This window comes from Ovis aries, chromosome 1 (assembly GCF_016772045.2).
Source record: "Ovis aries strain OAR_USU_Benz2616 breed Rambouillet chromosome 1, ARS-UI_Ramb_v3.0, whole genome shotgun sequence".
Taxonomy (NCBI): Eukaryota; Metazoa; Chordata; class Mammalia; order Artiodactyla; family Bovidae; genus Ovis; species Ovis aries.
Window position 1 is genome coordinate 22,485,954 of NC_056054.1, and position 25,821 is coordinate 22,511,774.

The following is a 25,821-nucleotide window of genomic DNA, read 5'->3' on the forward strand; positions in this document are numbered from 1 at the left end:
CCCCGCTCAGTGCCTGGCACATGCCCAGCAGGGCGCGGCAGGCGGCCAGGCCAGGCCCACCCTTCACGTCCGGACCGCCTGCCAAGGACATCTGCCCTTTGCACTCACCCCTCAATTGTGTGGGCTGCCGAGGAGAAAGGTGGCGACTGAATGAGCAAACAATGCTGTCCCCATCCCTCCAAACGTGCAGTGGAACGCAGACGGGCCATGAACAGCAGTGTTAGCAAGTGGGGTTCTGTGGGAGCCACTCTAACGCCCCCGAGTATTTGCATGTTAACCTCCTTAACGTGCTCCTCTGTCTCCTCTACTTTCAGTTAATGGCACCACCGGGGCCAAAGCACGCAAGCATGTTTCAGCTTCCTGATCTCTCCACAAGCAACTCATCAGACACACCGTCGACTCTGCCTCCAAAACGGAGCCAAACTGACCTCTGCCTGCTTTCGCCAGGTCCAAAGCACCATCACGCATACTGGTGTCCCAGTTTCCTCTTCTCTCAACTCCAGGAGGGCCCATTCTGCATACCACACCCAAAGCCACCGCTTATGTATAAAAAAGAAAATCCGATCTCCCCTGCTCTGAACCAATGGCTTCAAAATCTAAATGCCTTCTTGTGATCTGAAGGCCTCATGAGATCTCACGCCACCTCCTTTCTGCTCCATCTCCTGACACTGTCCAGTACACAAAGGGCTCTGATCATGACATCCTCTCCATTCCCTGAGCAGGCCTCAGTGCTTGGCATCTGCTGCTCCTTCTGCCCAGAATGTGCTTCCCAGATTCTCACGGCTGGCCCCTTCTCATCCCTCCAGACTCAGCTTGAAAAGCACCTTCTCCCGAAACCCCCAGGAAACCAGCAGCTGCTCCTCCCCTTCCTTTATCCCCGTAACACCCAGGTCCCTCTCTGGCCCACTGCCCTTTCCTTATACAACTTACCATGCTCTAAAATGATCTACTCATTCACTGTTAAACCCTCACTTCCATGCAGGAAAAAAAATTCTGTCTCATTCACAGCTATATTTTTAGCATCTGCGGCAGTGCCCAGCACAGAGCAAGTATTTGACAAACACAGAGCATGCGTGTGAGCAGTGCCCAAACACACTGACTGGATGAGGAGCAACACTCCCCATGCCTTAGGTATGGCCTGCTCATAGTGACTTCTTGCCCAAGTGGATCGTATGGAAAGATGGGGTGAAACGAGTAACTTTCAGTGGAGGAGACTGAGAGTGCCTGAGCCGGGTGACCAAGGTCAGTATCTGCAGTGATAAGTCAGGCTGGCAGTATGTGCCGTCACCAGAATGTGATAAACATGGCTTTATCTCTAGTCTTTTTCTCCTCAGAGCATAACCCCAGACTCATCATGAGAGAAACCGCAAAACAAACCCCAAGTGAGGGCCAAATATCTGGTTATTACTCAATGTCAAGGTCATCAAAAACAAGGCAAGTTTGAAAAACTGTCCCAGCCAGGAAGAATTGGAGGAGAGATGATAAGTAAATGTAATATGGGATCCTGGGACAGAAGAAGGACATTAGGGGAAAACTGAGGAAATCTGAGTGAAGAATGGACCTCAGTTAACAACAAGATGTCAACATTGACGCTTTCATTGTTAGAAAGTACCATATACTAATGTGAGATGTCAACAACAAGGGGAAATGGATAGAGAACTCTGTACTATCTTCTTAATAATTCTGTAAATCAGAAACTGTTTTAATTTAAATATTTATTTAAAAAAACACATTTGTTATGAGTGAGTGCACAGCAATAAATATATTTTCATGTCTTTTGTAACAATACACTGAACACAGGCTCCAGTATGATGCCAGGAAAGAGCAAATTCTTGAGTCTGTGAAGCACCGGGGCTGCTCTGCTTACAGCACTGGTTTGTTAACAACATACACAGGAACACTGTCAAGGAAGACCTCAGCCCTCTCCTAAGTGGACTTCCAGTGGTTCAAGATTAGAAGCACTTAGGTCAACAACAAAAATAACAAATCCTGCTCTCTTTGAAGATGAATCACATTTTTCCAGTGCTCTCAAGTCCATCCAGCCACAAGCATTGCTGAGGGCCTATGGTGCACCCAAGCCCAAGATCAGCTTAGTAGCCAGCTCCTGCACTAGACAGAGGACCAAGTCCCACCTACAGTGAAGCTGGTCCCCTCACTTTCAAATGGTGTGATACAGACTATAAATGGCACAGATGCTCAGAGATAACAGATCATGGGAACTACAGCAATCAAGGAACCCTTCCTATAGGAAGGGCCAGACTGGATCTGGAAAAGGAAACAGGATTTGAGAGCAGAATGAAGGAGAGAGGTAGCCAGGGATCATAGCACCAGTAGAGTCAGGACATCCAAAACCAGCTGCAAGGAGTAGTCTGAATAGACTTGCCGGGTCTCCTAGGGAAGCCATGGAAGAGGAAGTTGGTTTGCTGAGTAGAGGCTGGAGATCCTCCCAGGCTTTTCAGGCCAGGAATCAGCACCTCCTCCAGGGAGCCTTTCCCAAGCACCAGGTGAGCCCTCCCTCTTCAGCGCCCCTTGCCTAGCATTCTTTCATTGCTCACACCAGCTTCATCCTTCCTTGTCACGTGCTGTGTGCATTCCCATGCCCTCCTTCCTGCCCACCTGTAGGCCTCCTAGGGGCAGGATCCTTTTCTGCCTCCTCTCAGCCTGCTCTAGAGAGCCCTGCACATCGAAATGGCTCAGAGAAACATCTGGTGAATGAATAAAAAGAACAGTGAATTAATGAGTAGATTACAATCTAAGAAGCCAGGACTTTACCCCTCACACAATAGGGAAGCCTACAAAATCTGCAGAAAAATACACGATCAAAACAACATTTCCTTCCCCATCTCACCAGCCCCTTCTCTGCTTTCTTTGCCTTGACTACTTAGCCTATCCCGGCTTGTTTCTTATCTGTCATGTCTTATCTGTCAATGACGTCTCAGTCATTCAACAAACTTTAGCTGAGTGCCTACTACATGCCTGGCTTGTTCTAGGTGCCAAGGATACAGATAACACAGACAGAATTCTCTACTCTCACAGAGCTGACATTCTAGTGAGAGAGTGAAGGGCAATAAACAAAGTAAGGACGTAAAATATACAGAATGCCAGCGGATGACACCTTCTATGGAGGAAAACAGCAGGAAAGGACAGGAAGTTGAAGGGAGTGATCTGCCATCATAAACAGGTGTCACAGGGAGACAGACTACCTTTGAGCAAAGACCTGAAGGAGGTGGGAGAGAGGATTTTTTTCTTTCGCATCCACTGATACATGCCTAGTACCTGCAGCAGTACCTGACTGGCAGCAGGCACAGAAGAATGAGTGTGTTGAAACAGTTAATTCATTTTTTTTCATTAAACTTTTTATTTTCAGAGAATTGTAGAGAGATAAGCAGTTGTTAGAAATAATACCCTTCACTCAGCTTCCCCCAATGGTAACATCTCATGTAACTGGAATTCAAATTCAAAACCAGGACTGCGACATTAACACAATCCTCTGATGTGATTCAGACTTCAGAGTTTAATGCGTCCTTGCTTGTGTATATGTACGCAGTGGTGTGCAACTGATGCTTCCTTGCTTGTGTATATGTATACGGTATGTTCAGTGGTATGTAATTTTAAGGCCCAATCTCTTTCTGACAATTAGGAGGCCGGTTGAAGAGTTGAAGGAAAGTGGGATGGAGCAGGCTGGGCACTTCCACACGTGGGAGTTCTGTTTAATCCTCACAGCTCTCCAAAAGAGTAGGTGTTCTTATCCCCATTCTACAGACGTGAAGACTGACAACTGCAGGGCTCAGAGAAAGGAACTTGTTGAAAGGCACACAGCTGACAGGTGGAGAAACCAGAACCCCCAACCTGTGACTGTCTGGTTCCTTCACTGGGGCACATTCCTGCACATAAGAATGGCCTGAATTTAAAGAAAAAGAGAGAGAGAGAGAAGCAGCAGGGACCCAGAGGAAGGCCTGGCTCTAGGAAGGGAGAGGAAAGAAGGGAGGAGTTGATGAGGATGTCACTGGGATTCTGCATGAGGGAGACAGAAGTACCATTCATGAGAAAGGATGGAGAGCTGGAGAGTCCTCAGAGAGGAGCGAAGGGATGTCTTGGCTCAGCCGGACCCAGTGTGCAATCTTGGGCAAGTGGATTTACATCTCCGAACTTTGTGTTCCTCAATGAGACCAGGATGAGAATGGCCACTCAACCCATTTGCTCCAAGGCCAAGGAGAGATGAAAAGGTAGCCCTCTGGCAAAGCTGAAGTGCCAGACCAACTGCCAAAGCCAGAAAGAAGGCGACCCAACCCGACAGCCCAGACTGCCTGCGGCCTCCCGACGAGAACGATTGGCTGGCTTTCCCAAAGATGAAAATGCAGAATTTAGGTCAGCAGGCAGAGAGAAGCTCACTTTGTTTACAAGAGACAGAGAGCGTGTGTTCCTATTAAATGCCTTTGAATCGCAGCGATGATGAGAGACCCAGGGCTGTTTACCACTTGGGATATTTACTTTTCTCATATACAAATCAGTTCGGGTGCCGTCAGAGCTGACGCCACCTCACACTGCGGCCCTCTGACGTCTCTGTGCTTCCCCGGTGCCCACACATGGTTTGAATTTATCGGTTTTAGCAGCTTTCATTTATATTGTGTGAGGATCACGGAATGACCAGCAAACAGAAGCTCTGATCCGTGTCCTGGAAAACACACAGAAGTGTGAGGAAAGGGGGCGGGGGAGGGCTGGGAAGATGCCTCCAATCCCATGAGAAGCACTGAGGGCCCCCATGGGAATGAAGCATCAGCAGGAAAGCATCGCGGGCGAGAAGGGGCTCAGTGAGCAGAGCTGCCAAAGCTGAACACCTGGGCGCCACAATGGGACACGTGGGCATCTCCCTAGATGTTTGACCTCCTAGAACTGAACATCTGGAAATCTGCGAACAGAGTGGGGGTAGCTGGGGACTTTCTGTTTCCCACCCAGATACTCAGGTGGTGATGTGAGGGTACAGCTGGTAATTTTACAGCTGACCTCAGGATCCCTGGGTGTGTCCTGGGAGCCAGGCCCCAGGCAAACTCAGGTCATCAGATGAGGGTCCTGCCCTCAGAGAACTTCAGTCTACGGAGGAGACAGACATGTAAACACATCAAAGACAGTAAAATTAACAAATGCCCTTTTCCAGTGAGGTCAGAGCCAGCAGAGGTAGCGGCTTTGCAGCAGCGGGATGCCATGTGCGTCTAGCAAGTGCTCACATCCATGGAGCAGGCTCGGCCAGGGAGGAACCTGCCCAGGCTCATGCTGCTGGACTCCTGATCCAGCGCTCTCACGATGGACAGACCATGTACGAACTGCAGATCCTCCCATCCCCCAGCCTCCCAGAACCACCTGCATCATCCCACTTCCACACTGAACAGCTGGAATCCCTCCCCCCAGTTCTGCCATCAAATGGGCCATACAAAATCCAAGGCCATGTTATGCCATGGTAACTATTTTAGAAATGGTGATCAGGGTCTCAGGCTCCTCACAAAGAGCTGATCTTTAACTGCACACTAGTCTCACTCGGCAACTAGACCATCTTTACGGTCCCGTTTCAAAAAGACAACACACCCATGTTCCTGTTTCAGAAGCTGAGAGTCCTTCTCCTCTGGCTCAGCACTGAGATCAACTTGGAATTATTGAGGGAAAAGACCTTCACACGGGAGCTCCTCCCTCAAGCCAAGGGGCTTGGGAATTTCTAAGCAAGCCTGAGTGAGGTGCTCCAGTAAGAAGAGTGTATTACAGAACACAGGAGTGCGGAGCGGTGGCCCCCAGTGCTCCTAGGATGGAGTCTAAGTTTCTTAACACGGCTTAAGAGCACGCCACCATGTGGCCCTCGAGCCGCCCTGGCCGGTCCCCTGAGCCTCCTCTTCCACCAGCAAGTGCGCTCCAAGAGTACAGGATGGACAGTGAGTGAAGACGGCCCCTCAGTCTGAGTCAATATCACCGTCAGCTCCCAACCCTATACTGGTGCTCCTCCTGAACCCTGGGAACACCTGTTTTTCTATACTGATCTAAGGTGGCACTGTACTGCCAAGTATAGTATGAGCATAGGTATGAGTTCCTAGCCCAGCCAGGTACTCATAAAGAGGGGAGGTCTGTCTATTGTATACAATGAGCATCTTCATCAGCAAAGGAAACTCCAGGACAGCAAGGATGCTGTCTCATTCATCTTGATACCATGTGTAAGGCCTCCCACGGCCCTGCAAAGCCCCAGTTGCAGGTGGGTCTGGGGGCTCAGGGTCAGCATTCAAGGCAGATGGGAGCTGTTACGCTACCTAGCACGGGCTCCTGAGGCTGGGTTTGGGGGGTGACCCTTTGCCACACTTCCTCCTCCTGCTCCTGCTCTAGAGAGCTACACAAAGAAGTGTCCCAGCTGTCCAGCCTGTGCCATTACACATTCACGGCCTCCACCCCTGTTGGCCCTCAGTCTGCCCTGCTATCCCTTTACCTGCCAAGGTCAGCTTCTGCTCTCAACCCCTGCCTCCCTCCTCACCTCAGGTCCTGGCCAACAGACCACCTCCCTCTCTCCTTCCCAATGTGGCATTCTTTCTCAGGAGGGAACATCAGCTGTCTACCAACTCCCTACTGCTCCTAAGCTTTCTTACTTCTAGTCCCAGAAGAAGAGCTATGCCTCCCCCATCCACTCCTGACCCCTCCCACTGTCAGATTTCAGTCCCTTTTCATAGATGCAGAGAGTGTGAGTGCCCAGACTCTGCAGCCAGATTGCCTCAGTCTGAATTCTAGATCCTCCCCTCACCAACTGTGTGACCTCAGGTAAATGAAATCACCTATTGGTGCCTCAGTTTTCTCACCTGTAAAATGGGGTTGAATTATACTATGTCCCTGAGAGGCTGTCACGAGGATTCAGCAGAGCAGTGCATATATAAGACTCAGACGCATTCCTGGCGCTCTGCTGTGGAGCACTTCTCTCTGGGGTCTCTTCAATCCCTCCCTTTCTCACCAGCCCCAGACTTGTGACCTGGAAGTAAGCCTGGCACAGTGTGGTTTCCAGCAGGGTTTGGCAAACAACTGAAGGAAGGAATGGAGGGGTGAAGAGTTCCGTAATAACGAATTCAATCCACTGAGTAGATACAGGGTACTTCTCTTTGGGAGAAAGAGAAGAGGAGAAATACGTACTGAGCAGCACAAAGCACACAGCCCACTGAAGAGCTAATGAAGTCCGGCCCAGGCTTTAACCCCAGTTCTCCCTATCATTCTGGGTCACTGCTATTAACATACCAACCCCTGTGCAAAAGACAAACAGGACCCTCAGAGAGGGAATGGCCTCAGGTCATGCATGAGGCATGCAACCTGTGGCACAGCTGGGCCTGTAGCAGTCTTCAGCCTAAACTTTTTTTTCCTTTTTGACGTGTCCACACCCCAGGGAGTGGTGGGAAATCGTAGGCAAGCTGAACTAGAACAAGTATGGCTAGATGGTCAGAAAAAAATAACCACGCTCTGGGTGATCAGGTTGCAGGATCCCAATCAGGCCAGTCCCTCACCCTGCTCTGGATGACGTTCAGTAAAGAGGAGACTCAAGGATTGAGAACCACTTTCTCTATGGGATGGGCTTCACCTCCAGACACAGTGTGAAAATGGGCCAGTAACAATAATTAAACTGACCATGACTTAAACCACCACAATTAACATCCATTACCTCTGAGTGTGTGCCAGGCGGTCAGCTCTGTGGTGGATATGCATTACCTCATTCACTCCTCAACACACCAGGAGGTGGATGCTATTATGAGCCCCAGCTTTTCAGATATGGAAACAGACCCTCAGTCATCCAGTCTGAGTTGGTGGAGCTGGAATTCTAACTCCAGCTCAGTCCAGTCCCTTTCTTAAAGTATCAAAAGATCTAACTCCTGGCTCCATCATTCTGCACAAAGTACTTAGTCTCAGCTCCTAAAATGGGGGAAATGATACTTACCTTTCAGGAGTATTTTAGAAATTAACTGTAATAAACCTGAGGTCTAGCACATAATAGGCACTAAATACCAATGGCTGTCTTGGGAGCTGGAGAGGAAAAGGAGAAAGTACAGTCAATGGAAGGAGGGGTAGAAAGACCTTCCTTGCAAACCTTCTGCATTGCCCATCTGGCACTTCTGCCCAACAGTTTCTTTCCCCCAGGCAAGGCCGCTCCCACTCCTATCTCCATGGGCCCTGGTCCTGTTGAAACTGCAAGTTCTCCATCAAGAATCCTGCATCCCTTTCTCATCACCCTCTCCATAAAACTACACTGATGGAAGCAGAATAATAGAAAAGTCACCTGCAAGACCACCAGAAGGCCTTGGCATGGGGGCTATATAGTGCTGGGTCAACTACACAGTCAAACTCAAACACAGTGACCGTACCAGTTATGGCCCCTGAGGTCCCAAAGTGACTCAGTTCACCCACCCATGGCCCATACACAGTTCTTCAGACTGCATCTCATCCCCAGCAGAGGGTCTGGAGCTCAAAATATCCCATAATCCTGAAGAATTTATAGCCACCCAACTAGTTCTCCTGGGTGGGGGGGGGGGGGGACTGGGAGTCAAAATAGGGGAGATGAGGGGGTAGGGACAGGAAACTGGTCCAGCCCCCTTCAAGGTGTTTGTCTGGGGGGTCAGGAGGAATTCGGAGCTAGAGTTATTGCATGTGAAAGGCTGTGGAAACTGCAAACCTCGATGCAAATGGTTGGAATTATCATTGCCAATTAGGCTTTTGTCTCTCCTCAAACTCAAAGCAGAGCAGTTCAGGGAAAGGAAACCGTGAGAACTAGGGCAAAAAGATGAGACAGGGAGGTATCCGAAAGGCTTTCTCTGCCCACAGCTTCTTTTCTCAAAAGCGGTTTCAAATGGGGCTGGAGGCTTAAATTACAAACCGCCTAGAAGGCGCCCTAAGTCGCCAGGAGGTAAAACTGGTCAGGAAACTTTACAGAACCATAACAGGGAGGAAGCAGGTAAGTCCTTTAAATAGAAGAGGAACTGGAAAGGAGCTGGCCTTTTATCTGTGCACTTTGGCTCCCCAGGGCAGGGCTGGCCAGGGGACATGGGCGCAGCCTGCCTTGTCTCCTGCACAGTCGCCGGGGCTGTGCAGGCGGGGCCACGTGCAGCGCTTCTAGGAAACATGCATCTTCAATAGCAGAATCTCGTCTGAGCAAAGCCGACCGCACTCTGACCCTGACTGGGAGCAGAGGTGGGCAGGAGTGGGAAGCCGGCTCCCAGAGCACATCACGTTACCTGCCAAGACCAACCCCCCATCTTTGCCTATGACTCCCCCCTCCACCGTCCCCCACAGTGTAAGGTGCTTCTGGTCCCTCCCCTCCCCACCCTGGAAGGCATCACAGCCTCGTCCTTCTTGCTCACTTTTGTATCTCAGCACAAATCCCAGTATCTGGCACACAATGGGAACTAAAAAACATTTCTGGAAAAATTATATGATGATGCTAATTTAAAGATGCAATAACCATGGGTGTCTGGTACTTCATAATCAGTTGATCCTCATAGCAATCAGATGAAACTGGCAGATAGGAGACTAAGACCCAAGAAGGTTAGGTCACTAGCTTTAGGTGACCTATATTCCTGATGAGTGCAGTGATTCTGGGCCCTGCCTGAAAGAGCACTGGCCTGTCCTGGGCCCTGCCTGGAGGCATCCTAGGGGGCTTCTGAGCTGAGTTTGTGCTATGGTGGGTGAATACTGACTAATTCCTGGTTCTGAAGGTTAAGTCAGGCCAGGATGTTCCTCGGAATGAGGAAGCTTCATGCAAAGAAACAGGCTCACAGGTAAGAGAGGTAAAATTGAGTGCTTTCCCCTGCTCTTCCTGACCTGATGGGGAGAAAAGGAACATATATATATTGGGACAGGAATCATATATATATAGGGACATGCCCTATAAAGGGCATGGCAACCCACTCCAGTATTCTTGCCTGGAGAATTCCCACAGACAGAGGAGTCTGGTGGGCTAGAGTCCATGGGGTCCCAAAGAGGCAGACATGACTGAAGTGACTTGGCATGCACAGGGAGGGTGGATGGTGGTTAGGGTCTGATCTGAAAGAACCTGCAGGTCCCCTGGCCCCCAGAGAAGTCACCTTGCCTAGTCAGGGGAGGAACATGGGCCAGCAGCAGGGGCCACTGAAGAGACTGGATAGGACCTAGGCCACCACCAGAGACAGCTCCAGGGCCGTGACTTGTGTGGGCCAAGTCTGATGACCTTCTGGCTCTTTTCAAGGGCAGTCAAGCATGCAGAGTGGCCCTGGTATGACTCACTCGCTATTAGGGACTGCAGATTTGCGTCACTCTGTCCATATGCTAAGGTCCTAACCTCCACTATGATAGTATTTGAAGATGGAGACTTTACTAGGGAATTAGGTTTAGAAGAGGTCATGAAGGTGGGGTCCTCATGATGGAACAGGTGCCCATCACCAGAGCACTAACTCTTTCTCAATCTCTAATATAAATGTCAAACTGAAACTGAAGTCGCTCGGTTGTGTCCAACTCTGCAACCCCATGGACTGTCACCTAACACGCTTCTCCATCCATGGATTTTCCAGGCAAGAATACTGGAGTGGGTTCCCATGTAGTCAAGTAAGCCTCAAAAAAAAAAAAAAAAAAATCAGAAACGAAAAGGAAAAAAAATAAAACTTACAATGCTGAAAGCCAATCACATCATTGCACCTAAACTCAGACTGCCTGAGTTATGGTCAGGCAGTATCAGCCGAGAGGGGACAGTCCAATCTTGTGACTTTCATCTTCTCGGATGAAAGTCTGGCTATAAGGAATCATTTGCTTGAAGGGTCCAGGCTTTTCAAATGGCTGCCCTCAGGGACCCTTAAAGCCAGACCATCAAAACCAGGGAGGGCTCTCAGGTAGAGCAACAGCATAAGCAAATGCATGGAGGCCTGATCAGGGACTGTGTGACAGAGGGAGGGAAGGAGAGAGGCCTAGAACAGGTTGGCAGCACGGGAGCCCAAGCAAAGTAGCAAGTATGGTTGAAATTAAACATTTTTAAATGAAAATAAAATGGGGGATGTAGTGACCCTGGAGAAGCTCACATGAACTCTGAGTAGAGAGAAGGAGGGAAAAAAAAAAAAAAAAAAGAGGCCTTTGTTTGCAAGGAACAGACAAGAGAAGACACCAAAGCATTCCGGGATGGAGAGACAGAGACATTCAACAGTGACCTGTGGTGCCACAGAGTCCCCACCAATGGACTAGCGATAGCACTGAACTGCTTCCATGTCTCAGGTGGGCACTCTGAGGCTTTCTGTGAATCCAGAGGCCAACACGCAGCCTCCTGTTAGCATCCAGAGCTGCCAACACCTCAACCACAGGATACAACACAGGGCCCCAACTTCAGAACTGGAAAACATCCAGTCTCATTTTGTAATCAACTTTGAGCATATTTTGAGCTAGGTTTTGAAGCTGGGTTGATTAGGAAAGAAAAGACAGCCGCAGTAATAATCACAATAGAATGTAAAATATCTAAGTGGTGAAAGAATATCATAAAATGCCATCACACATTTCACAGAGGGAAAGAATAGACATGGCTGCATCATCAGAGAAAAGCTTGCCCCAAGTCCTCCCAAGCAGATGAGATTTAGAAGCATTCTGGGAAGACTTCCTGGAGGAGGTACAGCATGGAGCTGAGTCTTAGAGATCTCAGAGGATTCAGGAGTAGGAGAGAAAAGGAAATTCCTGCAGAGGGAGGGGGCCTAGCACATGCAACAGCATTTCCAAGCTTGGGGCAACGTTCTGTGTTCCAGCAGATATTCTGCGCAGATTTAAAAGCCTGTGGATCCTGGAGGAGCAGCTAGGCCAGACAGCTTGGCAGCCGCTGAGCAGAGCTGAAGGCTGGGCCACCGGCTGCCTGTGGATTAAGTGGGCGGACAGAGAGCCAGTGATGGGAGATAAAAGGGAGTGAAGTGGATAATATTTAGAAGCAAACTTGAGGGGGAAAGAAACACGGCCGCCTGGCTGGCTGGCTGCAGGCTCGTCCTATTCTTCAGTTTCCTCCCTCGGAAAGCTGCATTACCAGGCGACCTCTTCCTGGCTTTGAGAGATGTCCAAATGGGAACTATTAACAAAGGCACGCTCCCATTTTTATCTCCGTCACAAAGTCAGGCTTTTCTTTGGCCTGGGGAGGGCGGGAGGCTTTGTAGGGAGGAGATCACTGTGTTTGAGGATGGGACTTCTTGGAATTCTTGAGAACTGGTCCCTTCCAACTCTAAGATGTTAGAAGTCTGTGTGTATGAGCTGAAAAGTCTTCAAAGCTAAAGGGCTAGGATTTCACGATGTGAAGATTCTTCGAGTCCAAAAATGCCTCTGAGGCTAATGTTCTAAGATTTCACCATTCTTAGATTCCCTGAGTCTCCAAGTCCCAGCTCAGAGATTCTGTAAATCAGGAAGACTTCACGCTGTGAACTTCTGATTCAGAGACAAGAATATTTCATGACATCCTGGCCACACCTCCGGCTTTATGGCCTCACTCTCCTTTGATGGAAGGACCTGAGCCATCCTGTGTCTGCTTCTGAGCTTAATAACATTGAATGTTAAAGTTTGAAATTAACCAAGTCAGGGGAAAAAAGAAAAAAGAACAGAGCCTGCTGTGCTGGCAGGGGCTCTTTGCAAACAGCTCTCTGGGCACACAAAGAAAATGAGAGTACACACGTCTAGGGGTCAGGCCTTGGGGGTGCTCCAGGTGACTTCCACACCATGTGACAGATATTTGCTGAACAGCTCCTGACCACAGGGCTGGGATGGGAGCCACAGTGGGTGCTGCAGGCTGCGCCTGCTCCCAGGCCAGGATCTGCAGTTACAGGTGTGGACTAGCCCAGCCTGTGCTTAGAGCCAACACTGACCCCGAGGCTCTCTGTGGGTGACCCTGGGGAGAAGATGGCTCAGCATGGTTGCAGGTCCTTAGGGGTGCCCAGCTGGTCTTAAGAGAAGTGTCTTACCCTTTCGATCTGGGGAGGGCACACAGATCTGATAGGAAGCCACAAATAGGGATGAGTGCTATGGACGTGAGAGGCCAAAAGTCACTGCTGCTATTGCTGCTATAGCTGCCACGGAGGCCCAGAGGGTGGGGGTGGGGGTAGGAACAGCCATTCTTGGAGGATGGGAAGTAAGAGGTGGGTTCCATGAGATGGGAATGTATGACAGCAACAGAAAGGTGACGTGCAGGCAGGACACAGGGGAGACTAACACACAGGCTCTTCATGCCTCAGTTTCCACGGCTGTTAAGAAGAAAGCATTGATATTGCCCCTGGCTTGGCAGTAAACTCCCCGGGGGAAAAATCCAGGCTGCTCCCCGTACTATCCTGGCTGACACTAAGATGCTCTGGCTGAATGAATGGGGGAGCCAGTGAGGGAGGAGTCCTGGGGAAGGGCAGGCTGCAAGGCTGGGCAGCTGTACACCAGACTGCGCACGACAGGCTGGGGCTCCATCCACTTGACAGGCTGGAAGCAAGAAGCAGCAGGTCACCCACTGGAACCAGCAGGCTTCAGCACAAGTAGATGAGGTATAGGCAGCAGCCCACCATAGACAAGCTGGCCAGCCCCTCCCAACTGTGGAGAACTCAGCCTGAAAATCTCAGGGTGGCCCAGCCCCTCCAAAGTACGAGGACTGCAGAAGAGCACATGGAAGTCAGAACTGGGACAGAGCAGGCAATCTAGGCCCGGAGAGGGACAGGACAAGCCGAAAGTCATGGCCAAGGTAGAAACAGGGTAGGCCTGGAGCCTGTTTTGTACTCCACTGCCCACTTCATTATTTCCACGTTTTGTGTCCTTGTAGGACGGTGAGGAACTGTTAAAGTTCAAGGAGGGAGCTCTTCACTGCGGCTTGTGCCGTCTTTCTTCATTCATTCATTCCATAGTGCTGGACGAAGGAAGGGAAGCAGGGATGGTCATATCATTGTTTCTGACCATTCATTCTCTCCCTGAATCCTAATTAAGCACCCTATAATATGTGCCATTCCCTCAGATGTATTAATAGACTAGGACCTCTGACTATAACCAAGGAGACCCTTTATTCAGTTGTGTTGCCGAGCCTGTGTTAAGGGTGCTGTCTTCACCTTGGTCCCTTGGAAAGCTGGGCAAGCCTTTAGAAGAAAGAAAGATAGTGCGCTAAATCGTGTCCAACTCTTGCGATCCCATGAACTGTAGCCTTCCAGGTTCCTCTGTCCATGGGATTCTCCAGGCAAGAACTCCTATTTTAGAATCAGATCCAACTTCTAAGCCAGGGAGAAAATCAGTTTCAGCACTTTTCAATAATCTCTTTCAATACATTTTTTAAATATTTTATTTTATTTTTTAGCAAGATACGATGATCTCCCTGCATTACAATACACACATCACCAGATAATGCCATCTGACTGTTAAAAACAAAATTACATCAGCTCTCGGAATCTTGAAAAACATGCTCTGGCATCAGACACACTCACGCTTGAATCCTGAGTCCGCCTGACCTGGCTGTATAATCACAACTGAATGACTTAACCTATTAAGCTTTAATTTATTGTCTGTAAAAGAGATACAATGACAGGCCTTGTCACATCTCTGGGAGGATTAGAGATGATGTAATTACGAGGTCTAATATAGCGCCCTGTATGGAGACACAGCTCAATAAATGATGACTTTGGGCTTTCTAACTCCTTTGAGAGGAGGCTGTAGAATTTTACAAACATCTTGGACACCCTTGGCAGCCACGCCCAAGCCACACACACTAGATGAACAGCGTCGGCGTGTGAGTTAAATCACAGCCAAGTTCAGAATGGCAGTGTCCTTGTTTTTTCATCTTGCCTCGGAGAACCACATAACTTAGAGGGCTCCTCATCCAGTGCCTCCACCGAACTGAGTGGGGGCCACTGAGGCCCCCTAGAGGGAGAAAGAGGTCCCCTAATCAGTCCACTGCATTCGGGGCAGCTGGTACCAATCCCTAGAGGCAGCCAGCAGAGCTGATTGAAATGGGCAGGTCTCAAGATTGTCACAAGATCTAGACTCGAGACTCAGGCATCCCCTGGCCCCTGAGCGCAGGGGCTACCACCACCTCCTATTACTCCAGCTTTACTTTGTTCAGCAAAGCACAGGCAGTGGGCATGGCTGCTGGAAGAAGGTGCCAACAAGGTGAAGGTGATGCTTCCCATGCAGCCTTCTTTCCTTGTCCTGAAGCCTCCCAGACTCTTTTCCAAGCACGGGCCCTATGTCTAGGTAGTCCTCTTACCCTCCTGACAACCCCCCCCACAGGTCACGTTGGTTCACATCCTCACAAAACCAGCTCAGTTGTTAAAAAAAAAAAAAAAAAAAAGGCTAGTCACTATTGTTCCATTCAATAGATAACAAGAACACCAGAGTTATACACAAGTCATTGGCTTTGGGGCCAGAGCTGGGATCGAAACCTAGAAGCTAGACTCCCATCCCTCAGCCCACTATGCTGAGCTGCCTATAAACACATCAGAGAAATCTTTAGAGGACCTGCCTTTACCATCCCTGCTCCAGCCACAGAGCCAAAGGAAATAATTTCTCTACAAGGGTAAATTCTCCAAGAAGTAAATGATTAAGCCCTTTACCCTAAAGGAAAGAAGGGTACAAAAGAAAGTACTGAAGGAAGAACTGCAAGACACGAATCACCCAGACGCAGGACGTCCCGGGAATCAACCCAGGGCAGCAAGGGGACTGTGTCCTTCCCTTAAGTCAGGCAGACTGGCTCTGTTCCATGTGGCCTTGGTCAAGTCATCCAGGCTTTCGGAGTGCCCACCTAAGAAAGTCATAGGGTTGTGAGACTCCGACAAGATGAAAAGGCGTGCAGAGCCTCCTGCAGGGTGCCTGGCACATGGAGTTGATTATAATGGTCCCATGGAATGTCAGGGTTGAGTGGCTTGAATGATGACCTAATCCCAGTGTCTCATTTCACAGATGGGAAAAACAAGGGCCAGAGAGGGGAAGTGACTTGCTCAAGGTCACATAGCAAGCACACAGTGATGTTGGGTTCAGTGCACTCAGTTCATATTAAAATTAGAGACCAGGGCCAAGAAGCTTGATCTTGCGTGCTGTGCAAAGATGGAAGAAACTTTTACATAAGTCCTACCTTCAGCCGGTATAGCTTTCTTTCTCCATTTAGCTAGGGGAAATGTGGTATAATCTGACTAGAAGAAAATATAAGAATTTTGAGAAATACTAAAATCAAAATTAAAATCCCAGGTCTTAACAAAACGCACTCTCTTTTCAAGCTTTTTTTTCCCTCACCATCTTCTCTTTGCTCCCCGCTCCCCAAATATTTTGCAATAACAGTAATGCTGGGAGGAAAGAAAAAATAAAAATCTGATGCACTTAACAGATATTTCAGTACAATAATGCATCACAGATGTTCATATCAAACTGTGCACGCGTGCATACAATTTTACTGAGAAGGCTGTTGTTGCATTTCTGACTTTTGGGTTGGGGATCCCTAACAACTCCATCTGCCCAGGCTCTGGAATCGCTCCCTTCCCAGTTAGCCCATGTCTGCCCACGAGTATGGAGGAGAGATTTCATCACCTTGCTCCAAAATGATAACAGGACAAATTGGTGAGGTCAGGCACTCTGGCAGGTGGTGAAGGGTGTGCAGATTAGGGAACCGAGAGGAGTCCTGTTTTCTTTTGTTCAGGACTTGCTTCCTGCAGCCCTCTCAGGGAGCTGGACCCAAGAACAATTTTAAGAGACAGCCCAGGCTGGTGATGGGGTGGGTGCATTTTTGAAACCAGAAATTTGAGTCTGTTTGATCTTCAAACATGGGCTTTGGAGACTGTCAGCGGGCTTCTTGCTGGCCGATGAATGGCTCTCAGGAACTTTTCCTAAAACATAACCTCACATGCTTTCCAGCAAATGTTTTCAACCTACCAGAGCCATCCTTTGGTTGCACAGCAGTGTTTCCAGACCTCGAAGAAAGATAGTTTTGTTGTTTTAAGAGAGACAGATTAAAGCCAGGGGCTGTTTAACCAGAGGGTCTGCGTGCTCCCTTCGGCTTTGGTCAGATTCCTCTGTGGTTGGTACAAAGAGGGTGTTGAGAGGGACGGTGGGTCGCCCACCTTCCCGGCCTAAAAAAAGACATCGAGGCCAGACATGAGGCCTCTGAACAGAGAGGCCTCCCACAAACCTGTCTCCAAAATGAGATGGGTGGTGAGCACTGGGGAGCCTAACACAGATAATATCAGCTCCTGAGGCTGGCAAAGGAAAAGTCACTTCAGAGGGAGTGAGCCGGTACGTTCAGAGGAATCAGCACCGGGCCAGAGAATGCACAGGATTTTTCCCCGCGGAGAAGGAGTCAGGCGTAGTCAGAACCCTGCGGGGCGTGACTAACTGCCCCAATATTCCTGCCACCGGGCCCTCTGGGGAAGGACTCCACAATTATGGGAGAGCCAGCAGGAGAACCGACAAACCCGCCTTTCATTTGGCCGGCAAATCAATCTGGCTTCTTACCTCCCTGGGGACAATATTGCATTTCCCCTGGAAAAACAAAAGCAGAGATCTCTGAAGGGGGATCAGTTTCTGCTCCTGTTTCCCTGGTGAAGAGCTTGCAGCATCTCGGGAGCACAAGCAGGTCTGGTTCCAGCAGCAGAGCTTGTAGTCCAGCCAACCTACCGGGCTGGCTCCTTCCTGGAAAAGCATGTCTTGGGGACCACGCCTCACTTAGGGCATGGGCCCGGGGCCCTGCCTAGGGTCCTGCTTGCAGGAGCCACCAACCCCTGACTCGGAGGGCCTGTTCTGGGACTGACAGCCCGTCTCAAGGCACAGATGTGAACTCATTGTTCCCAGGGCCTCAGAGTTGAGTTTGGGGCCAGTGAGTTGTGAGTGACCTCTGCCCATGGAGACAGGGCTTTTAACGACACTTTGCTGGATAAGCTCCACCCTCCTCCCTGCCCCCATGCCTGAGGTTCAGAAAGCAGAACTGTCAACCTTGAAGTGAACACATCTCTCTGAAGTTATTAACCCCCAAACTATCCTTGCTGACTTTCTCTCAGCCTAGGGAGGCGGTCCAAGGGGCACATGGAGTTTTGTAGAGACCCTGGGAAATTTGGCAGTTCTTAACCTCAACCTGCAAGCCAGGGCCACCAGACCCCAGGTCCACTGCACCTCTCCTGCCTCCCAACACCAGAAGCACATCTCCCTCTATGTGTCCTCCGTACACATACACACACACTCACACTCACACACACACACACACACACACACACACACACACAACGGCTGCCCAGATGCATCCTCCCAATGGCCTCAGGACAGCCTCCTGCTCTTGAAACCCCAGGGCCTCAGGGAAAGTCAGATGCAAACTGGCACTCTCTCTGTTTCTCATCACTGTGGTGCTCCGAGGGGAATTCTTTCTTCTCGGGCAGGCACAGCAGGTGGGGAGTGTATATATCCCCACCAGGTAGCACACTGAGACAGAAGCAAACACCTGAACTCTCACCCTCAAGTCCAGCACACACCAGTCTGTCTTCATACCACCACAAAGGCAGCCAAGAGCTGCCCCACAGCTCAAAAGATCCTCTCCCTTTAAGGGAAGGACAGGATCTGGCCGCAGGAGGAAGACAATCTGAGAAGAGGAGGAAGGCACATGGGAACGGCTGGGCTCTGGGACCCAGGCGCCCCGTGCTTACCTGGGAGAAGTTGAGCCCATTGAGCGGATGGCATTGCTCCTCCACGCGCTCCACGGCCCCGGTGCTCTTCTTCATCTTCTCGGCCTGCTGGGCTAGGTAAAGGTCAAGCACTGGCACACCACGCGAGCGAACGTCGGTCTCCGTGAGCGAGTTCACCATGAGCATCACCCACACCGGCCTCTTGCGCTCCCAGTTGCCCGCAATGGCGTTGAATAGGTAGTCGGCGTAGAGCCCCTTGCCCCGCTGTGCAGGTGTCATCCATGACGGCATCATCAGTTTCACGTAGTCCAGGTGGCGCTTCAGACGCCAGTAGAGCTCGCGGGGCAGCACGTCCTGCAGGTTCTCCCCGTGCGGCAGCAGCTGGCAGCTGGCCAGCGCTGAGATCGTGTAGGGGTCGGTCAGGTCCAGCTCGAAGTAGACGCGGGCGCTGGCCTGGAAGGCTGCCTTGGAGTTGTCCGGGATGAAGTCCCAGACGCGGGTGTAGGGGACATGGATGGTGCCAAACAGATAGGCCGGGGGGTCACGCCGAATAGTCCACAGGAAGGAGTTCAGGTCCCTCTGCTGCAGAAGGAGAGGTGAAGGAAGGCCGTCAGGCTGAAGCCAGCAGAAGGTTAGAACAGAGGGGGCAGGTGGAGGTGGGCATAGAAGACAGAGACCGACTTAGGGCGATGGGAAGGAGCAAGGGCTTTGGAAACTGAGACCCACATTCAAATCCTGGCTTTGGCCTGTCTTGGCTGTATGATCTTAAGCACACTGTTTCACTTCCCACAGACTCAGTTTCCCCATCTGTAAAATGGGAGCTGATTGTTGGGAGGATGAAAAGACACAATCTATGTAAATAAGCCCAGAGAGCAGTGCCAGGCTCAGAAGGAGTGAAGGCAGTGAAGGAAGCTCTCGTTATGATTGGCTCTAGCTGTGAGTGCCAAGGACTGCCACACCACCTGAGAATATTTAATCTTGGCCAAGCCAAACCTTCACCGGCGGTGTTTCATGTGGAGGGTGGGGAGAGGGGGACCAAGAGTCCTGCTCTGGCAAGAAGGGAGGAAGTCATATAACTTTTAAATCCAACCATTAGAAGATACACGCCAAGAGCACTTTGAAAGCAGAACACCTATTAAAAATAGCCTATTTAAACAGCTACTTCCCCATTCAGCAGGGCGGATGCAGTTTTCTTTTTGGAGGGCAGGTCTGGGGTGTCAGCTACTCTGCTCCACCAGCTGAAACCACAGATGAGAAAGTGCTTTAAAACCTGCAGGCTAAGTAAAGTCTCAGGCCCTAGTTTGGGAGGGAAAGATTCCACAGAATTAGTCCCAAGAAATGTACATGCTTTCCAGGCTCCTCCCTTTAAAAGGTGTACCTGGGCTCCAAGTCCAATTGTCTGCCGTCACCTAGGCTCTGAAGAGGAATGTGCGTGTGTGTGTGTGTGTGTGTGTGTGTGTGTGTGTGCGCGTGTGTGTGTGTGTAGAGATGAAGGAGGGTCGTGAAGACATGGGTCATTTCTCCAATCCAGTTTAGGTCCAGGGGTCAAGGGACATGAGAAAGGGTCTCTCCTGTCTCTCAGGCAAAGTCACTGTCCACCCAGGAACATCCTCTGAACCATTACTGCCATCGACCCTGGAACACCCCCTGGACCGTCCACTGCCAGCCACCACCTGCAAGCTTTCCGTCAACTCATAAAATTTTTCTGCCTGATTCTAGTACAAAAGAAAAGTATCTGTTGGGGTGGGGAAAGGGAATAGTACCTTACTTTACCAATAGTCAACAAATGTAAATCTCAGCATCCTGGTGAGAGACTGGCACTGAGGACTCTGCCTGCCGCCTAGCTCCCTGTTTCCATACAAGTCAGGTCGCTGGAGGTGCACCTTGCCCAAGGTCAACTAGCTGGGCAGCCAGTGAGGACCTAACAGACGGTTTCCTGCTCCCTGGTCTCCAAACCAGGGTTATTTTCAAGGCACTAGTTTACACTTCGAGGGAGAAAGACTGAGGGAAATCAAGGGATTCCTTAGTTTGGAAGGAAAATTAGGAAACCTAGTAATTACTCAATCCCCAAAGAAATATTAGGCCAGCATGTCCTGGCACTTTCTTTTCCTCTCCTCTGGAATCTTCATCCTTTTCGTGAAACCGGGGGCACCTGGGAGCGTGGGTGCTGGGGCCTGGGCTAGAGATGCAGAAAGTTTGCCTGAGGTCACCGGCGGGGGTCAAGAGAGAGAGGGGAGCTTGCGAGGAGTCTGGGCGTGTGAACGACAGGAAGGGGCAGAGAAGAGAAAGGCAAGGAACAGCGTCAGAAGTGGGAAGAGAGGAACCAGAGGGTAAAGACGGGATCAAAGTAAGAGGGGAGTCCAAAAGGGCACAGAGAGGAAAGTTCCAAGCGGGACCGAAAGTCCGAGGAGAGCCCGAGAGCGTCAGCGGGTGGGGAAGGAGCTGGAGAGGGAGCGCCCCAGCTCGGTTCCCAGCACGGGACAGGAGCTCGGGCGGCAGAAGCCAGGGCAGGGCGCCCGAGGCAGCGCCCGGAGCGGAGAGGTGGAGCGGGTGGGCCGAAGTGGATGCGGAAGGCAGGACCCCCAAACCATCGTCCCCGCGGGGCTGGAGTGGCCGGGCGGCCGGGAGAGTGGCCGGGCGGGCGCTCGCTCACCGATCCGGGCGGCCGGCACTGTCCTCCGTCCGGGGGCTGCGGGCGGGCGCGGGCGGTGGCCAGGAGGGCGGCGAGCAGCGGCCCTGCCAGGGCGGCGTGCATCCTGCCGGGCCTGCGGGGCGCGGGGGACCGTCCTGGGAGGCGCCCCCTCGGCGGGGCAGGCAGCCCCCGGCTGGGCACAGAGGTTCCTCCGCAGCGCGGGGCTCCGGACGCGGGATGCCGGGAGCCCTTTGGGGCGTGGCTGGATGTCCCTGCCGGACCCGGGGGTCCCTTTGGGGCGGGGCTCCGCCCGCTGTAAGAGGGGGATCCTCTGGGGCGGGGCCCCCTCACCGGGGCGCGCCGCCCGCTTGGACGAGCCCCGGGGCTGTGAGAGCGCGCCGGGGTCCCGGGACTCGCGGAGGTCCCGGAGCTGCGTCGCGGTCCAGGGGTGCACGGTGTTCCCGGAGCAGTACCGGGACGGCGGGCGCGCGAGGACCCGGGGTTATGCTGGGGACCCGGGGCGCGCAAGGGTCCCAGGGGTGCGCGGTGCTCCAGGGGGCGCGCGGTGGGACAAGTGCGGCGGCGGGCGCGGCGGGGGCGGGGGTCGGGTCTGGGGCGCCCGGTGGCCCCCGAGCGGGGCTCAGAGGGGCGGCGGGCGGCCGCGCGGCCGCTGCCCGGGCTCCGCCATGCTGCTCCGCGGCCGGGAGGGAAGGAGAGAGGAGGGCGGGAGAGCGGCGCGGAGCCGGGCCGGGCGGGGGGCTGGGGCCGCCGGGGCGGGGGGAGGGGAGGACCCGGCGCGGGGGGCGGGGGGCCGGGGCCGCGCCGGGCCGGGCCGGGCCGCAGGGAGTCCGGGCGAGCTCTGCGCCCGGGCGCGGCGAGGCGGGGTCTGATGGGCATGGCAGGCGCTCACTCGCTCCTCTCCTGTTCCCTCGCTCGCTCCCTCATACACACGCGCGGAGGGAGGCGAAGCCCGCAGCAGCCACTTCCCAACTTTCCAAACTTCCCAGCGCAACTTTTTCCTCTCCTCCCCTGCCCGCGCCTCCTCCTCGATCTCCCTCCCTCCTCCCTTCGCCAGCTCCGCTCCGGGCCGCAGCTTCCGCGCGCGGCCGCCAGAGGGCGCCTGGGCCGATATCCGAAGGGCCAACTTCAATCCGCTCCGCTCTGGACTCCACTGGCCCGGGCAGAGGCAAACGTGGGCACATGGACCAGACAAGTCCTGGAGCCGTAAACAGCTAGAGAGGAGACGGACAGGAGGGGGTCGGCGCTCCCAGACTGGCTGGAAGGCAGCACTGAAAGGAAATCCCCGGAAGCTGGTATCTACAACTTTGTGTCATAGCCCTGTTCCCAATGCGGGCACGTGATTAGTAGGTGTTCTGGGGACACTAGTTGCATGCAAACAGAACAACAAAATGATCTTCCTCAAAATTTCCTCAGACTTAAACTGTTTAAACAGCTTTCTCCATCTATATCTTTGTACCACACAGGATCCTGGTGAGGGGTCCTGCAAGGGTGAGTATCAATATCCCAGTTCCTTAGACCTTAAAAGTTGAAAGAGCCCTTAAAACCAGCCTCCTTCAGTTCTGGAGAGGCAAATGAAACTTAGAGAAGGCCAAGAGGCAAGACCCAAGCCTCTGGATGGTTTCCAGCAAAGAGGGAAACTGAGTCATGGGCATGAAGTTGTCAGAGCCCTCAGCCTATGGAGGAGGGTAGATGGGGACAAACATGCAAACAGGTAATTAAAATATGGACGGTAAGTGCCAGGAGAGGCAGAAGCTCAGAGAAATGGGAACAGAGAGAAAAGTGTCCTCATTCAGCCTCAGGGCTCAGGGAAGACTCCTGGGAGTGGTCTTGAAGGGTAAGTCAGGGGTAGCTGAGTAAAGGAGCAGGTGGGAGAGCACGGGTACCTGCAGGGGACTGCTAGCAGTTAGGCATGGCTGGAGCAAAAACCCAGTGGTAAGAACTTAAGTTGTGTCCTTTGGCCAGGTGTCGTACTTGGTACATACTGCTGCTGCTGCTAAGTCGCTTCAGTCGTGTCCGACTCTGTGCGACCCCATAGACGGCTGCCCACCAGGCTCCCCTGCCCCTGGGATTCTCCAGGCAAGAACACTAGAGTGGGTTGCCATTTCCTTCTCCAGTGCATGAAGGAGAAAAGAGAAAGTGAAGTCATTCAGTCGTGTCTGACTCTTAGCGACACCATGGACTGCAGCCTACCAGGCTCCTCCGTCTATGGGATTTTCCAGGCAAGAGTACTGGAGTGGGGTGCCATTGCCTTCTCCTTGGTATGTACTAGGTGATGGGGAATCATTGCAAGACTTGAAGTAGAAGGTGGCTGGGGCCGATATGCTTTTAGGAGGCCTGGAGTGGAGGGGTCAAGCTGAAGGTAGACAGATCATTGGATAGAAGGGGAGTGAGTGGAGAGGGCCCCAGACTCCTGGCTCTCCCATGCCTCCCACAGCTTTAGGCAGCAGTGAGAGCAGCTGGAGAATGGCCAGTCTAGAAGCTGAGCAGGAAAGACCCACTGGGCTGCAGGGGCTGAAAAGTTCCTGGAGCTCAGGACCTGGATCTTTGGTGGGGAACCGAGAGGGTAAGGAGAGGCTGCCAGAAACTTCCAGGCTGACTCACCTGAGATCGTCATTTCTGAAGGTCAGAAATAATGACGGTGGGCAGTTTCATCTGGTTCCACCTGCTGGGTGTCAAAGCCGCCTCGACTCTTTGCTGTGCACACCTCTGGTGACAGATGCAGATCAGGCCAAAGGGTCCGGACGGTGTGAAGAACAGCGTGGCTCCGTGCTTCCCACACACAGAGCTCTGAGACCTGCAGCTGCGACCAAAGAGGCCTTGAAAGAGCCTCCACTCCTCGGGGCTCCAAAACTCCCCGCAAAGTCAGCACTCCCTGCGGCGAGGATGAGGTGAAAAGCCTGGGGAGTGGGAGGAGGATTTAATTCCACTGAGAGTGCGTGTGATGGTCTTCACAGGGACCTAGAGCACAAGGCAGATTGTAGGTAACAAAGGACATGATGAAATTCAAAGGAACCCATGTAGCTGAAGTGATGGTGCACGTGACTATGTGTATGAGTTTTTAAAATGTTCCGGGAATTTTTTGCTAAAATTATGAACGTTTCATTGGCTAATTATCATGAGAGCCAGTTATGACTTCCTCCTCCATGGTCCTTTACTATGGCTGTGTGACCAGGTCAAAACAATCAACTTCTCTGTGCCTCTCTTGCTTCACCCCATTTCTTGCCCTCACTATTTTTCTGGGTCAGTGTGTACAATAACACTTGAGGATCCTCACCGGTATGTATGGTTACTGATACTATTACTGAGATGCAAGAAGAAACAAGTTTTTCCACTCCTAGGTACCTACCCAAGAAAACAGAAAGCATCCGTTCTCACAAAAACTTGTACACAAATGTTGATAGTAGCACTATTCAAAATAGCTAAAAGGGAGAACTAACCCAAATGTCCGTTAACTGATGAGTGGCTGTACCAAATGTGGTCGGGTCATACAATGGAATACTATTTGGCCATAAAAAAGAATGAAGTGGTGATACGTGCTATAGTATGGCTCAATCTTGAAAAGATTATGCTAAATAAAAGAAGCCAGTCACAAAAAGGTATATATATAATATGATCCCATTATATGAAATGTCCAGAACAGGCACATATATAGAGGCAGAGAGTCCATTGGTGGTTGCTTCGGCCAAGGAGAAATGCAAAGATGGAGGTTGGTGGGGAGGAAGCACCGTGGTTAAAGGGAGCTGTATTTCTTTGGAAAATAATGAAACTATTCTAAAATTGATTGTTGTGATGGTTGTACAACTCTGTGAATATACTAAAAAACCCAGTATATTGTATAGTTTAAATGGGTGAATTGTATGGTATGTGAGTTTTATTTCCATAAACTTGTTACTCCCAAAGAAGAACAAACTAGTTTGAGGCCTCAGGAGAGGGTGGTCCCCAAGAATAGGGGTTTCTGTGTTTTCAAACAATTTTTCCCCCACCTGGTATATGGTGAGCATATGAGCTATCTTTAAAGTCCTGGAGATTCCACAGGCTTCTGCCAACCTCTCCCTGAGTGGCTTCAGGTGGTGGAGCTGTCCTGGCTAGACCTCAGTTGCCCAGTCAAAGCACAGGAATCAGAGACTTTTAAGGGTCTTCTGTGCCCAACACTTGAGTCCAGAGGTCCATGTCACTGCCTGCCCAGGGACCTGTAGGCAGGATGGGAAGGGGCACAGGGCTCAGGAGGCAGGCAGTGGACTCAGATGCCTGCCTTCTCTCCCCGGTCATATCCGGCCCACTTTCCTTTGATTGCATTTTAATTGAGTTGTTCAATCAGATGGGTACCAGGAATCTGAAGGCTGTAACAGCCGAGGCAGAAACAGAAGCCTTGTAGCGGAACTAAACCAACAAATTCTGCCTCTTGAGCAGATCCAGGAGCCCCAGTCCTGTCGAAGGGCGCCTCTCAGGCAGGGAGGCCAGGGGCTCCCCTGCTGGGCTGGACCAAAGGAGAAGCTTTGCTCTGAGCCAGAGGGCTGCCCTCTCGTCCAGCCATAGCCTTGGTTGTGGGCCACACTGGTATTTTCCAGT

At 51.5% G+C, this 25,821-nt stretch overlaps 1 protein-coding gene across 2 annotated transcripts in view; it reads right to left on the minus strand.

Moving 5' to 3' along the window:
- The window catches only part of TRABD2B (TraB domain containing 2B), a 226,182-nt gene extending 204,698 nt beyond the window's left edge, over positions 1–21,484 (minus strand). For both annotated transcript variants that reach the window (XM_042247704.2, XM_027969797.3), the window contains exons 1-2: positions 21,253–21,484; positions 18,621–19,181 (exon numbers count right to left, since the gene is read on the minus strand). In XM_042247704.2, the coding sequence (XP_042103638.1) occupies positions 18,621–19,181; positions 21,253–21,354 (663 nt within the window). In that variant the 5' untranslated portion in view covers positions 21,355–21,484. The remainder of the gene's footprint in view (positions 1–18,620; positions 19,182–21,252) is intronic.
- Positions 21,485–25,821: the final 4,337 nt, after the last annotated feature.